We start from the raw sequence: 13,962 nt of genomic DNA, 5'->3' as shown, positions 1-13,962 counted from the left end.
TTTTAGGACGCGTTGGGTTCTGCAAGCGATTGTGTTGTAGAGTCGGCTGTGATTGTCGTTAAGAAGACGCGCTGGACGCGTTGGCTGCGCTTGCGTTGTGTCGGCCCATTCCACGCGCGTCGGACGATTAGTTTATTCACCGCTCCGATGAGTCATTTAGTTAGTAATTCACGTTGAAAACTGGATTGGCGTCGGCGCTCTTCAGGAGGAACGAGACATTCCAAACATGTGTTGCAAACCCTTTGAGGTTTATTCACTGATTTAACTATACATTGTAAAGGGCCGGCCCAGCTCTTCCTACAGCAGCAGCTCACTGGGATTATACCTTCATCAACGGTGTGTATTCTGAGATACTTAAAGGGCGGTAAATGCCCTGCTTGCTTGGAGGTGATTGGGCTTATGGCATTTAGGCGAGGAATTTAAACGGGGTTAATTATTTCATTGCTGAAAAGCTGATATTGTGCTAATAAGATCTAGCGCTGGAGGAATAACCGTCTCTAATTAACTCCGTTCCCTTTTGCTTGAAGCTGTCAATCAAAGTGCTTCCAATGAACTCAATGGGAACACTTTCTCATCGATGATTGACAGTTTAGGCAGCCAATCAGGCTGAAGTATTTTGAGTGTTATTATTGAGCATTAGCAGAGCCAGAAAGTTTAATCGCTAGCCCTTTTTTTCTATAGCGGTGTCAGAAAAGCTAAAAATAAGTAACTTAACTCTTTTGTGTTTGTTTTGTGGGTTTTTTAAAATCTTTTTCGTCTGTTTGAGTTGTTTCCAAGTACCCGCAACTTTTTTTTTTGCTCCCAGTTGACTGGAACTACTTGCTTACAAAGTAGACAAAACTCTGATCTGGTCGACATCTCGTAACATTCTGTCGTGGAATGTTTGTCGGCTGAAAAATAACAATTTCTATTATTGGATGTTTTTGTTGTGTCATTTATGATACCCATACCCTTAGGGGCAGATCCATGACCAGATCCTGCTCATACAGGTCACTTTAGTTGTTGGTTTTCTGTTTTAAAGCTTAAAAAAAAATAAAAAATCTGCTGCTATGGCAACTTTTTTTGTTACTGATTATAGGTGAGAAGCACAGCATACAGGTTCTCTGCATAACCAGCAACACATATGTTAAGCTGCCAGAAGTTTAATGGTATTGAGACTGTCCAGAGCACATTAGGACTGTTGACAGCTATAGCGCAAAAGCCTTGAGACTTTTAAGGTATGGCAAGGTCAAAATCAAAAGTGAAAGTCGTGTCTTATCTTCACATCTGACCTTTGTGCCGTAGTAGGAGGCATTTAGCTGTCAGAGCTTGGAAATTACACTAACCAGGTGGGGGAAATTCTTCATAGCTCACTACCTGAGAGTAACCGGGATCCGCCGACCCACCGCAGAGGTTCATGCAAGGCGGGTATCTGATCTTTTCCTTTATTGCTCTAGAAGTAGAACTAAATATTTTAATAATAATAATAATAATGTATTTTTTATTCTGCTGGTGAGTCCTCTAAGCCATTATTTTTTTTAAATGTTTATAATATAAATATATAGAATTTTGTAATATTGTTGTTTTTGTTTAAATCACAAATAATGCATAAAAAAAAAAACTGTGCTGTGGGATCAGAGCTTCTCGCAGATCGCTTATTCACAAGACGAGACGCTTTAATGACACGTAAACCTTTTTTTGGGGATGATGGACTCTTTGATTTACTTCCTGGGATTTCCGTGCATTCTCGTTATTCAGGAAGAGAGCAGAAATAATTTGCTTCCTATAGCTGGAACGTAACCGATACTGCAACATTCTTTTGTCGCTTGCTTACAAAAGAACCGATTTCCAGGGATTGCCACCAATTCTGTCTGCGCTTCTCGCTAGTGTCTGCAAACTGATACTGGAACAGCCTCCCGGCAGATGTGGTATATATATATATATATATATATATATATATATATATATATATATGATGGTACTTGGATAACCTGGAATGAATATGGAAGACTTAACTATTCTCCTTTTGTCCCCCAGGGTTGGCGTTGAGCTCTGACGTGGTAGACCACCAGGCACGCTTCCTTCCCACCAAGGCTTGGAGAGCTTAGCTTGTTTGACAATGTCGGCGAGTTGGAACGGCGACCCAGAGATCCTCGATCTGGGGGAAGAGGAACTTTGGGAGATGATAGAACAGCACAGGTGTGTAATCGTGAAAAAGCTGTCCCCGGATCGTCTCACTCCGTACCTGCGCCAGGCCAAGGTTCTTGACGAAATGGACGAAGAAGAGATTCTGCATTCTGCCAAGTTCTTCAACAGAGGAATGAGGCAAGGTGAGTGCGACCCATCCTGTGAAAGTCTTCTACTCTGGAATCCGGTTTCTGCTTCCTCGTTATAAATTCATGTTCAAGTGCGTGGTCGGAGCGTTGGTACATTAACCAAATAAATGTCATGTTTCCACTCTTTGGATAATACTTTGAAAGAAGTTAAACATGCATGGCATAGGCATACGGCTCCTGAATCTAAGAGGAGACCAACGACTGATTAAGGTCTAAGTCTCTACATCATGGGCCGAATGGGTCTCATCTGTTGTATCTGCTCGGTATTTCCTTAGGGTGGCGAAATATGATGACGATTTAAGTTTTACCCCCCCCCAAAAAAAAAGGGGATAGTAATATTTTGAACGTCACATGGGTACAAACGTGTCATAAACTTGAAACGTGCAATTAACTCGCCCAATCGACAGTCTATCAATCATTCAAATATACGTTCTTACAACGGGGTGTGAGGCGCTGTCCACAAACCCTCCCACAGGAGCGTAGCCATATTACCCTCTCTCTGGGGTTATTTACTAAAGCGAGAGTTTGCAGGAGTTTCTGTTGTTGTTTGGTTTTCCTGGGAACACCTAATGGTCATGTGACATAGAAGCAGTCACTGGTAGGTTGTTGCCATAAAAAACTGAAAAGTTATTATATATGTTTTCAACGGCTATGCTCATTTGTCTTCAATGGCCCACTATATTCTAGGACGTCTCTTGGACGTGCTCCGAACCCGCGGGAAGAATGGAGCCATTGCCTTCCTAGACAGTCTGCTCCTGGTCAATCCTAAAATGTATACCTTCATCACTGGGAAAGAGGCATCCATGGACCCAAACAGCTTTAGCAGTAAGAGACGGGAGAGTGTGACGGGGTCGGCCTACGGGCTACTCTGCAAAACTGGAACATGAAAAGTATTTGTAGACCAAGTTGTTTTAAAATAATAATAATAAATATTAATAATAATTAATAATATATAATTGATATGTAAGATAATTAATTCATAAAATATGAAAAATAATTAATATAATTAATAATATATAATGATAATAAAAATAATAATTATTATTTGTGTATTTGCAAACTAATTCCAATACGTGTGCATTGAGTATCATGTCAGTAAATTTAGGCACAGCCAAGAAGATATCTGGACATCAAGAGCAGATGAGCTATGCGTGGTCTACCTCTCTGTCTCTTATATAATTTTGTGTTTTGACCCCCGCAGATCTGATCGATAGCAGCCAGCTCCATGCCTTTCTGTTGAATTCCCTGCAAGAGGAGTTGCAAAAGGAGAAGCAACTGAATGGGATTGTCGTGCATCACCTGCGCGACCTGTTGAAGAAAGTAAAGCGGCTGGAAGCAGAGAAGGAGTCCATGCGCAGCATAGAGACTGAAAACCAGAGACTCCGCAAGGAGATGGATGAGCAGAGCCAGATACTAAGCAAATTCAAAGATAAGCAGTATGATCTGTCCATGCGCTACTCGCTTGCCCTACAAGAGAAAGACACTTTGCAGACCAGGAACCATGAGCTGCGGGAACAGGTCAGCCATGTAAAAGAACATACATGATCCTACTGCTTGCCCTGTGGCCACAACCTCAGTCCACAATACTCGTATCATCAGGGAGGTCCACCTTAAACGCTCCAAAGAACTTCCCGTGTTCTGTTTGAGAAGGCGTTATGGGGATCTTTGTATCACAATTAGTATGATTGTAGAAGGTTCCTGTTACAATCAGGTTGTTGTCAGAAGACATTTTTTTAACTTTGTTCTTCGCTAAAGTACCGGTTCTAGCCTCAGGAGACGCAGGATCTCCACACTAACCCTTGGATTATAAATACTCAGGGCTTCCACTCGCTTGCAGTGAGTCAGAGATTACAGCAGACAGGTAGAGAAAGTCCTAAAGGTTGAGAGTCATTGTATTTGGCATCGGGTGCTCCGTATTTCACAACGCCTGAAACGTGAATGGGTGTGATACGCGTTTACCAGAAGTTACTAGTTTTATTAATGCTTGCATTAATCATGCCTACAAAAATAGCCTGCTTTTGACTCGGTCTGATGCTTTCTGTACTGCTGACATGAGGCATCCGAGCTCAAGCTGTAGATTAATGGCTGAAACCCTTCCGGCCGTTCTCTTATGTTACGTTTCATTCCGGTTCTAGATTCAGCTTCAAAAATGTAAATTACTGTAAACATGGCTTAAAATATCTCTATCAACGCAAATAGTCAATAGCAGCACGCCACAGGTGATAAATAAAACCAGTAAATAACATTAATATTTTCCCAATATAGTATATGAGCCTATTTAACCAGCATAGATATCACTTCCACCGTTACGTCTTTCTGCTGTCTCCGTATTGCACTATTGCTGTCCCCCCCCACATGTATTGTTAAATATCTCTATACAAGGTATGTAATAAGGCCATTTATTAAATGTCCCCCTGTAGTTACATACTTTGAGAGAGGAACTCAACAGAGTACGGATGGACCTCCAGATGGCTCAGAGCTGGAAATCCCAAGCGCAATGTGAAGAAAACCTGATGATGTTGAGGAAGGAAAACAATCAGTTGCGAGAGAGCTTGAAGCAGGTGGGTCCGGGTTTGAAGCAGGTGGGTCCGGGTTTGAAGCAGGTGGGTCCGGGTTTGAAGCTGGTGGGTCCGGGTTTGAAGCTGGTGGGTCCGGGTTTGAAGCAGGTGGGTCCCGGTTTGAAGCAGGTGGGTCCCGGTTTGAAGCAGGTGGGTCCCGGTTTGAAGCAGGTGGGTCCCGGTTTGAAGCAGGTGGGTCCCGGTTTGAAGCAGGTGGGTCCGGGTTTGAAGCTTGTGGGTCCGGGTTGGAAGCAGGTGGGTCCGGGTTTGAAGCAGGTAGGTCCGGGTTTGAAGCAGGTGGGTCAGGGGAAGCTGGGGACTATTCAGCTCTTGGTACATGGGCTCCATCTATAGTTGTTCAATATCCAAACTGCCCAAGCTGGTGACTATTGTAGATTCAATTGTTGGCAGTTGACCTTCTTCAGGCTGGAATTATATAATTTCCGTTCCTTTTCACCGCTTTCTCTTTGCTTCTTCTACTTGCTCTATAAACGCTCATTCTGCTGCATACATCCATGTTGGTCTTGATCTCTTCAGATGCCTCTGGACACAATCAAGCAATCGGACCTGACTCTAGAAACTGCACAGGAGTTGATGACGCAACTGATCTGTACGAAGGAGAAGATTTCCTCTTCCGAGACCTTGGAGAAGTTGGTATGTGCAGCTCGTTTTCCAGAGCGGGATGCTGATGTTCCATTAAGTGTCTACAACCGGTATATTTACACAATGATAACTGAATGTTACTCTTTCTACAGTGGCAAAAGGAGAAAGAAGCCATGCTGCAGGACAAATGCAACATTCAGGCGGAGAATGAGGTCCTAAGAAACAAAGCAGAAGTGTTTCACAACCAGCTGTCAGAGTTGCAGAAAGAGCGAGACCAGGTATCTACCCGAGGTCAACATGCATGCATCGGAGAGCCAAGGCTTTGAGACAAATTTAGGACCACACTAGGGTATCTGTATTCTGTATCTCTGGACTTTTAAATTATGGTTCCGAGCCTCTCCCTCTTGGGTCATGAGCATGCCCACTAGCACAGGTCACAGGAGACATCGGGCAAGCGAACAGTTAGAAGAGACCACTCTCCGGCTAAACCTAACTTGGCAGCCGTGAGCAGGTCTCCTCCTGCCGCTTACAGTAACGTGTTGCTGTTAACTTTTTTCCTAGGATGCCCTCAGTCATGTATGTTTCTCTTGATTTGCCTGTATAGGCTTACAGATCCCGCGATACGGCCCAAGCGCAGATTAACCACTTTCTTGTGGATATGGACTCCTTGAGGCAACAGATAATGGAACTTACGGACTTCAACTCTGACCTCAGGCTGCAGGTTCGGAGTATGGAAGCGCAGCTACAGACACATAGGGTAAGAGTCCTCATTCCTGGGAACTTCCCAGGGTAGGCTACTCGGAGCTGTCCCACTTCTGGGGGAGTGGTTTCATTATGGGTGGAGCTAGCTATGAGTATGGGAGGGGCTGACCTTACATGTTGTGATTTGGGAGGGGGAGTGTGTGTGGCCACATTTTGCTCCCCTACCCAGAGAACGAAGAAACTGACTCAGAGACCCGGGGAAGCAGTGCTTCACCCGGAGACTCCCAGTCAAACCCAGAGAGTTTCCAGTTATGACAATTGTATGCACTTTACACACCTAAACAAACACAAACACACGCAAATATCCCCCAGGGAAACGGGACGTAAACAAAAGAAATGTATCAACAAAGGCATTGACCAAAATCCCAGCACACCCTCTGATGCAAACTCTCAAATATAATTTATCGGTTTCTACATAATCTGCGAATAGCATCAGCTTTAAACATTGAACATAAAAAGGACTTGTGCTTCTGTGTGTTTGCACAATAAATGTATTTGCTGCTTTAACTTCTAAAGTAAATACACGGCTTTGAGAAAACCTACATCGCACAATGCATGAAGCTCATGGTTTGGCAAATGGAGCGCGCTATAAATCCCGTTGTACTTTGCCAGCCCAAAGACAAAGAGGCAAAGTTCTTTTAGTAGCTAAACAGGCCCAATGTAAAACAAACACATCATATGCACACAGTGTACGTAACGTATACGGAATACATAACCTTTATTTATAGGGCATCAGCAGATTCCGTAGCGTTACTAGAATAAGGGAAGAGTAGAAATAAACGGTAACATTAAAATTGTCAACATACAATGTGACAGTAATATTAATACACGTTAAGAAATACTGTACAAACGGAGAAGAGGGCTTGTGAGCTTACAATCTATTAGAAGGTTGAGGGGAGAATGAGACAGATGGAGAGAAAGGAAGGAAATCATATTATCACTTTTTGGTGAGAGCTTGTGGCTTTTGAGTTCTTGCGATGTGGAGGACCAAATCCATGTAGCTGAATTAAGGAGGGCTACCCTACACCCATGGACTTCACAAACTAGCATCCAAGTCAGAAAATAGAGTGAAACTGACCTCCCAAGGGGTAATAATCATCATATATATGGGGCCAACAATGTCTTCGCACGTTCTGTATTGCATGGGGTATTAATTATTCAAGTCAAGTGCTAGGAATTGGCAGAGAGGAAGGAACAGCAAGTCCTCACCCCGTTCTTCTGTGTTCCATGGGGCAGATGACAAGTTGCCCACACTCCCCCGAGCAAAAGAAATGCACAGAATCCAATCAGAAGCAGAGACTGGTCCGGATGGATGCCATATTCCCCTCTGAAGATGGAGACAGGGTGTCCAATTCAAGCTTTTCCGAGGTACCTACTGTTATTTTAACCCAACTGTCTATTCTGTGTCTTTTCTGTTAATTCGTCTTCGTCGTATATTGGTATGTATAGCTTGGGAAAAAGAAGAGAGCGGAGAAATATGATCGAAAAAGTTCGACGCATATATGTATTTTCTTTGTGTTCCAGTCCTTGCATGATCTGTGCATGCAGAACAGCCAGGACCTTGGGGAAAATACCCATCTTCAGGAGGGATATCTTAAGGAGCTCTCCAAAAGGTAACTGAATGAACCCATCCCTCAACCATCATAGCAACTAAGGAATTTAAATAATATATTCTTTTCAAATTATACATCGCCACCTGTTGTTAAACCATAACTACCATAACCCGTTTCTTACTCATCTCTTGGAGCCAAACGGGTTGAGTCTTTCGTGAGTTAACCCTCCGGTATCCGTATCTGTGTGAAGAGAATGTATACAGGCTCATAGTCGCTTCTAAGGCTACTGGATGAAAGATTTGTCAAAAAAGAGAATCCAAACGGGGTAAATGCCAACGTGTGCTGGTAGTCCACTGCTTATCTTGGTCTTGGTTTGTCTTGCTCTTTGTGAGTGGTCTAACTACTAAGAGGAAGCCACATAGTTGGCCATTCTGGTTGGAGGACCACTGGTTAGGATGAAGGAACCTAAATTCCATCACCTAGTTAATTACTAAGTCTTGCCTGGTTAGTGTTCCTCTAGGACTGCCTCGAGGACTACTGCTGTAGAACGCAGATTGACACCAGGTTGTCCTTAAACCCGTCTTTTTACCATAGCAGCTCCCAAGATCTCCCCGACCTTCTTCAGAGTGAGAAAGCCGACACAGACTCAGAGTTTGAGGAAGACAACAAAGGTGAGGATTTATACATTTTGTCATTTAGTAATTTATCTCCAGCAGCTGAATATTAAAAGCCATTCGCTTGCAGATATAATTAACAAATAATATATAAGTATATATGACAATCACATTTCAATTGCATGACTTGTTTTTAATTATATGTTCTGTTCTATCAGGTCTGTCGATGCTGCCAACCATTGAGATGGTTGAGAGCGGTGATGGCTCCAGTTCTCTTCCAATGTAGGTAAACTGTGTCCCACCTTTGAACTAAATTTTAATTATGATCTGGAATATTTGTATGTAAATTAATTGGCTGGGTGGATGGGACTTAGCACTCTATGTCACTTTCCACTCCTGCTTGGAACTGACTAATTTGCCTTTGCCTCTTTCTGTCTTCCAGTTCCATGCCGCGGAGACGCCATGCACAAAGGATGACCAGCCGGACCACCATAATAGCTTTCCAGGGCGATAACCTCCTTAAGCAGATCAGCATCATTGGGGGGAATCGAACTGGAATTTTCATCCACCATGTGACCAAAGACTCTGCAGCAGATGAGATGTCATTGATGCCGGGATATCAGATTACAGCCGTGAGTTTTGTTCACCGACACAAATTCTTTTTTTTCGGCCACATCCAATACTGTTTCCAATCGCTAACCTAGCTGAGTATTTTGGGACTTCTTGCTGGTAGGAGCTGGAAGGTGGTTCTCAGCTGCAGCAGGCCTCTCCTTTTCTTGTGTGATTTTTGAATGTCCTTTACCAGCTGTTTTTTTTTGTTTTGAGATCACTTCCAACCTATCCCCGTTACCCTAAAATACATTAATAAAAGCAGAGCACATAATGTCATCCTCTCATAACCGCATGCATTTATTTTTTATGGTTGGAATTTAGAGAAAACGGGTCGTAGCGACTACGGTACCCGTTATTTTCTGTAGCTGTTCGACCGACGGCTGATTGGCTGCGATGGTGATGCCCCCCCCATGGTATTTGCTCCCAAATGGTAAAGGGACTCAAGTGAAGATCCCCTCTATATCATTTGTCCACCAAGAACCCTCTCAATGTCTCCAAGCAAGCAGTGCAGAATGCCCAGGGAAAGCAGCCTGTAACTGCTAAAGTGCACGCTGCTTTCTCAAAGGCTTCGCAAAAATAACTACAAGATGTTTTAATAAATTCCAAGGCAAATATTCATTAGAATACTTTAAAATGGATGACATGGTTTCATATTTTAGGAAATTCTGTATAAATGAGTTTATTGCCTAGTGAACCATTTCCTATGCCTGCGTTAAACTCCATGCTATGGATCAGGAGCTTGGCTAATGTACAGACACATACAGAGTCTTGTCAAATGATACCTTTGCCCGTTGTCCTTATTTAGGAAATTTGTGCTCTTGCAGGTGGATTTCAATGTCATAAATCCTACTTATAAAGTGGACATGGCCGGAATGACATCAGAGGACGCTCATAGCACCCTGAACAGAGTCAACGGGTTCTGTTGCCTCTCCGTGCGATGCAAAATAGATGGTATTGATATAATTTGTCTGTCTAAAAAAGTTCCATTTTGATATTTGTATTTAAATAATATAAATTATGAGTTATAATTATTATAAATTCTAACAATAAGTATCACGTTATATTGCTACATTTCATTTACTAAATATTAATATTATTGAATATTAAAAAAAAAATATTTATTAATATTAAAATTCGCCTTTCAGAATATCGGAGGCTGTTACGGGACCTAGAGAATGGGTCTGAGGTATCTGGAGACTCTTTCTATGTCCGCGTTAACCTGTCCATGCCAGGCCGTATAGGGGGAGGTCTACAAGTGACCTGTGGCGAAATCCTTCACATTAAAGACACCATGTTCAAGAATCGCTGCCAATGGTTTGCTCATAGGGTTAATGCCTACACCTTGAAGGATGGAGAGTCCGGGATCATACCCAACTACCGCCAGTGAGTATCCGAAACTATCTGTTAAGACGCACGTTCCTGTCACTCACGCTTCACTTATACCTAACGGGGATGTATATTTAGAGTAAAAACAGAAAAAAAATATACAGATCCCCGTTGTCCGTAATATTGACTGTGAATGCTAATGTTCTATGTGTTTGAATTATTATATAGCAGGGCATATTAATGTAGTCATTTTGGATACTTAGTATTATTGTAACCTTTCCATCATCAGCATCGCTTTTGCCGACTTGCTTTCTGATATCTCTCTTTATCGCCGCTTAGGGCTCAGCAGCAGCTAATTACCTGCGTCCAGCACATGACCTGGCAAATGACCTGGCAAAGTGCAGCTTGGCGGAAGGTACGCTCGGACTGCATTTCATTCTCTTCGTTGCTCTGAACACAAAGATACCTATGGACTTCGACAATAATAGAACGAGATAAAAATAATAGTCTTCTCCAAGCTTAACGAAAATATTATCTAGACTCCTTTAATCAACTAATTCACTCTTTTTTTTTTTTAAATCTACATGCCTTCGTAATATTCTCCACTTTAAATCCCCCGCAGTGTCGAAAGCAAGTGCGTGTTGTGAGTACAGACCGGTGCATCTCACACCTGCTCTGGGCATCTCTGGATTGTGGAATTTGTGAAGGTAATTCTAATCATTCTGGTTGATCTACGCAGTAGACTTGGTGTTTGTCTAATAAAATGCACTAATTAGAATTTTATTTTTTTTGTCCAGATCCTTCCTCAGGTTCCACACTGGGAAGAAGTTGCCCCACATTGATGCCGTACACCTTGGTGACCCACGTAACGGTTACAAGTCCCCGGCCTGTGTTGTTCGTTCCTTCTCTGCTTGGGAGGATCCTGAGTGATAAGCTCTGTACCAGCAAGGACTTCATGAAATGCGACACAGGTACCCTCACCGCTATAGTTATGTCAACGCGGCGTCTCCTCAGCTGAAGAAAGTATTTGCTAACCCTCTGCCGCTTGTTGCAGAGTGCCTAACTGATGCGCAGTACGCAGCGAGGTATCAGCGCGGAGAAATTATCGGGGAGAAAGAGGGGGAGAAGGTCCGCTGCTGCTTCACCAGGCAGAACGTAGAAGCCGTGGCCCAACAGGTACGAAAGGGCAAAGACCTCTGAGTTATGCCATTTAAAAGGTTTTCATATGTTACTTAAGACTGTTCTTCCTTACAGAACGCGCACTGCCTCTTGGAGCTCGGTCTTTCTTGCGTCTCCGTGCTCCTCCGGGCAGGAATATACCCAATCATCCTGCATGTCCCGCTGACGGAGAAGAGCACAAAAAAACTAAAGTACGTTGATTGGTATAAAAGTGAGGAAGGGGTTTATAGACACGTCGCGTGCGTGGGATGTTAATATGAATGAAGTTACCACCATTTCTTGATTGATTTAAGGGACGGCCATGATGAATGTCTCTAATAAGAAGTTGATGCTTCCAAAGTAATGTCTTAAAACAAACATTTTGATCCTTGGCCAAAAGATTTCTGTGCTGATAAAGGCAGAATGTCACCGAGGTACTCCGTACTGCTAAATGACCCTTGACTCATTCGTTAATTTCTCTTTAGGAAACTGCTACATTGGTGGAGGAACTGCGAAGACCTGCTTCTGGAGTGCGCTCACCGGGAAGAAACCGAGTTAGACTCGCTGCCCTGCTTGTACCGCACGGTGGAGCCAGAGAGCTGGAGTGACACCGAATCTTTGATCAGCAGCGTGAAGGAAGCCGTCACAGACGAGCAAAAACACGTCGTGTGGCTGGAGAATAAGCAGTGCTGACCTTTTGGCTTCTACCACAATCACGGAACTTCCTACCTAACCAGGATTTCCTTGTGCTTCAGCGCAGAGATACACAGTCACCAAGTAACGGTGGCTTAATGAACTTATGCGGCTATCATCCTCCAGCTTTTGGTTAACAACATAAACAGATACTTTACCAGTCTTCAGCTATTGATGAACTACAAACCCTCCGTTGTTCCCCAGCTAACAGGGTACTCAACGGTTAACCAGAATGGATATTGTGGAGCCGACTAAGCTAAATGCTTGTCGGAGATTGACCCAGAAAGAAAGAGCAGCTTCATTCCCAATGAGACAACCAGCTCTGGAGATGATACCAAGTGTCGCGAAGAATGTTGCCAATGGTCCAAGTTGATCCCAAGTGCACCTAAGGAGTTGACGTGGCCCTTGGGTCCAGTTTAACTGGACAAGCATGTAACGTAACCACTTTAAAAATGAAATAGTAGATCATATTATTCTAATATCAGTCATATCACTTGCTTATATAGTTATTATGGTCCTGATAATAAGATATTGAGCATCTGGTAATAAGCATATATTACAAATAAAATGTTGAGGTATAAATGACAATGGTTTAAAATAGTTTCAAGTGTTTGAAAAAGAAAGCAAGGTGCTATATCGCTCCAATAAGCTATATTGTATCAAAATACACGTTTTCTTTTCAGCTCTATACAATCGTAGATCATTTTATACAGTTCATTAAGCTCCCTGTATCACTTCTAAGCAACGGGGTGTGGGAAGTTTGAGGAAGAAGGGAGGCGGGTCTTATAAAACCAAAATGGCTGCATGCGCACAGGGATTCAAAATCAACAGAAAGATTAAAAAAAAACAAAAAACTCTAGCACTTAAATACTCCCAAGAGCACTTTATATAACCATGTATGTAAATGTGAAAAATGAAAGCAATTAAGGCCTATTTCCCTTAAGCACTTTAGCAATACAACTTAACCAGCAAGACTCGGGCTAGCATATGGGTCTCTAGGGTGGTTAAAGAATAAATTGAGTTTCGCCTTTAAGTCACAACTGGAGCAGTCATGGTCCAAGCAAGAGAATCAGGAAAATTTGCATGGAAAATTCTAGCATGAAATCTAGTTTCTGTTTTCACTTTCTATGGCATTCTTGACACACAGACTTCCTCTGTTGTGATTTTCGTCTTTTTCCTATCGCGTGTCTTCATCGCGAACTCGCTCGGGTTTACATAAAAAGTCATGTTGAACTAATTGAGCTATTTTGTGGTTTCATGCCATTATGTTTAATGTCCTGCTGACTTTTCAAAACTGATCCATGACGTTCTGCGGACAGACAAGGAGGTCACAGATGGAACGTTAACGAGAAGCCTTTAGAAGTTATGTCCCTATCCACACCGCTTTGTACCCTCCTGATGCATTAAAAAAAACAAACTTGGTCATGGGTAGATAGGGCACTGCATTTACACCGAAAGCAAAGCGGGTGAACAATCTCAATCTCACTTAAAAAAAAGTGGTTCACAGATGATTAAAGCGTAAATAATGTGATTTATGTTGCTTTTTGTACACTGTGCCTGCGCTATCTCTGAAGATAACAGGCGCTCTTTTCTTTGTGATTTCGCTCTTGTAGTTGTTCTATGTACTGGTCCATCAACTGTATGTTTGTAGAGTTTTTTTAATGCTGTATATACAGAAATGCAAAAAATATATTGTAAGTTTTCTTAATTTTTTAAATGGCTCATTACAGATTTATTACAGCTATATAAAAAAAAAAAAAAGTTTGCG

General features: G+C 42.5%; 1 protein-coding gene across 1 annotated transcript; it reads left to right on the top strand.

Annotated features, from left to right (window-relative positions):
• The first annotated feature begins 2,056 nt into the window (after window positions 1-2,056).
• Window positions 2,057-13,263, top strand: CARD14 (caspase recruitment domain family member 14). The gene is made up of 20 exons (XM_053452846.1): window positions 2,057-2,309; window positions 3,003-3,140; window positions 3,517-3,833; window positions 4,736-4,876; window positions 5,411-5,527; window positions 5,629-5,754; window positions 6,081-6,233; window positions 7,475-7,606; window positions 7,763-7,851; window positions 8,386-8,462; window positions 8,624-8,687; window positions 8,848-9,037; window positions 9,842-9,968; window positions 10,163-10,400; window positions 10,683-10,758; window positions 10,966-11,050; window positions 11,141-11,314; window positions 11,398-11,519; window positions 11,598-11,713; window positions 11,987-13,263. The coding sequence occupies exons 1-20, from the start codon at window positions 2,099-2,101 to the stop codon at window positions 12,192-12,194; spliced, it is 2,901 nt and encodes a 966-aa protein (XP_053308821.1). The 5' UTR covers window positions 2,057-2,098; the 3' UTR covers window positions 12,195-13,263.
• Window positions 13,264-13,962: the final 699 nt, after the last annotated feature.

The sequence above is a fragment of the Spea bombifrons genome, chromosome 13 (genome assembly GCF_027358695.1).
Source record: "Spea bombifrons isolate aSpeBom1 chromosome 13, aSpeBom1.2.pri, whole genome shotgun sequence".
NCBI lineage: Eukaryota > Metazoa > Chordata > Amphibia > Anura > Pelobatidae > Spea > Spea bombifrons.
The sequence above is the reverse complement of the archived record's forward strand: the minus strand, read 5'-3'. Positions and strand labels throughout refer to the sequence as shown.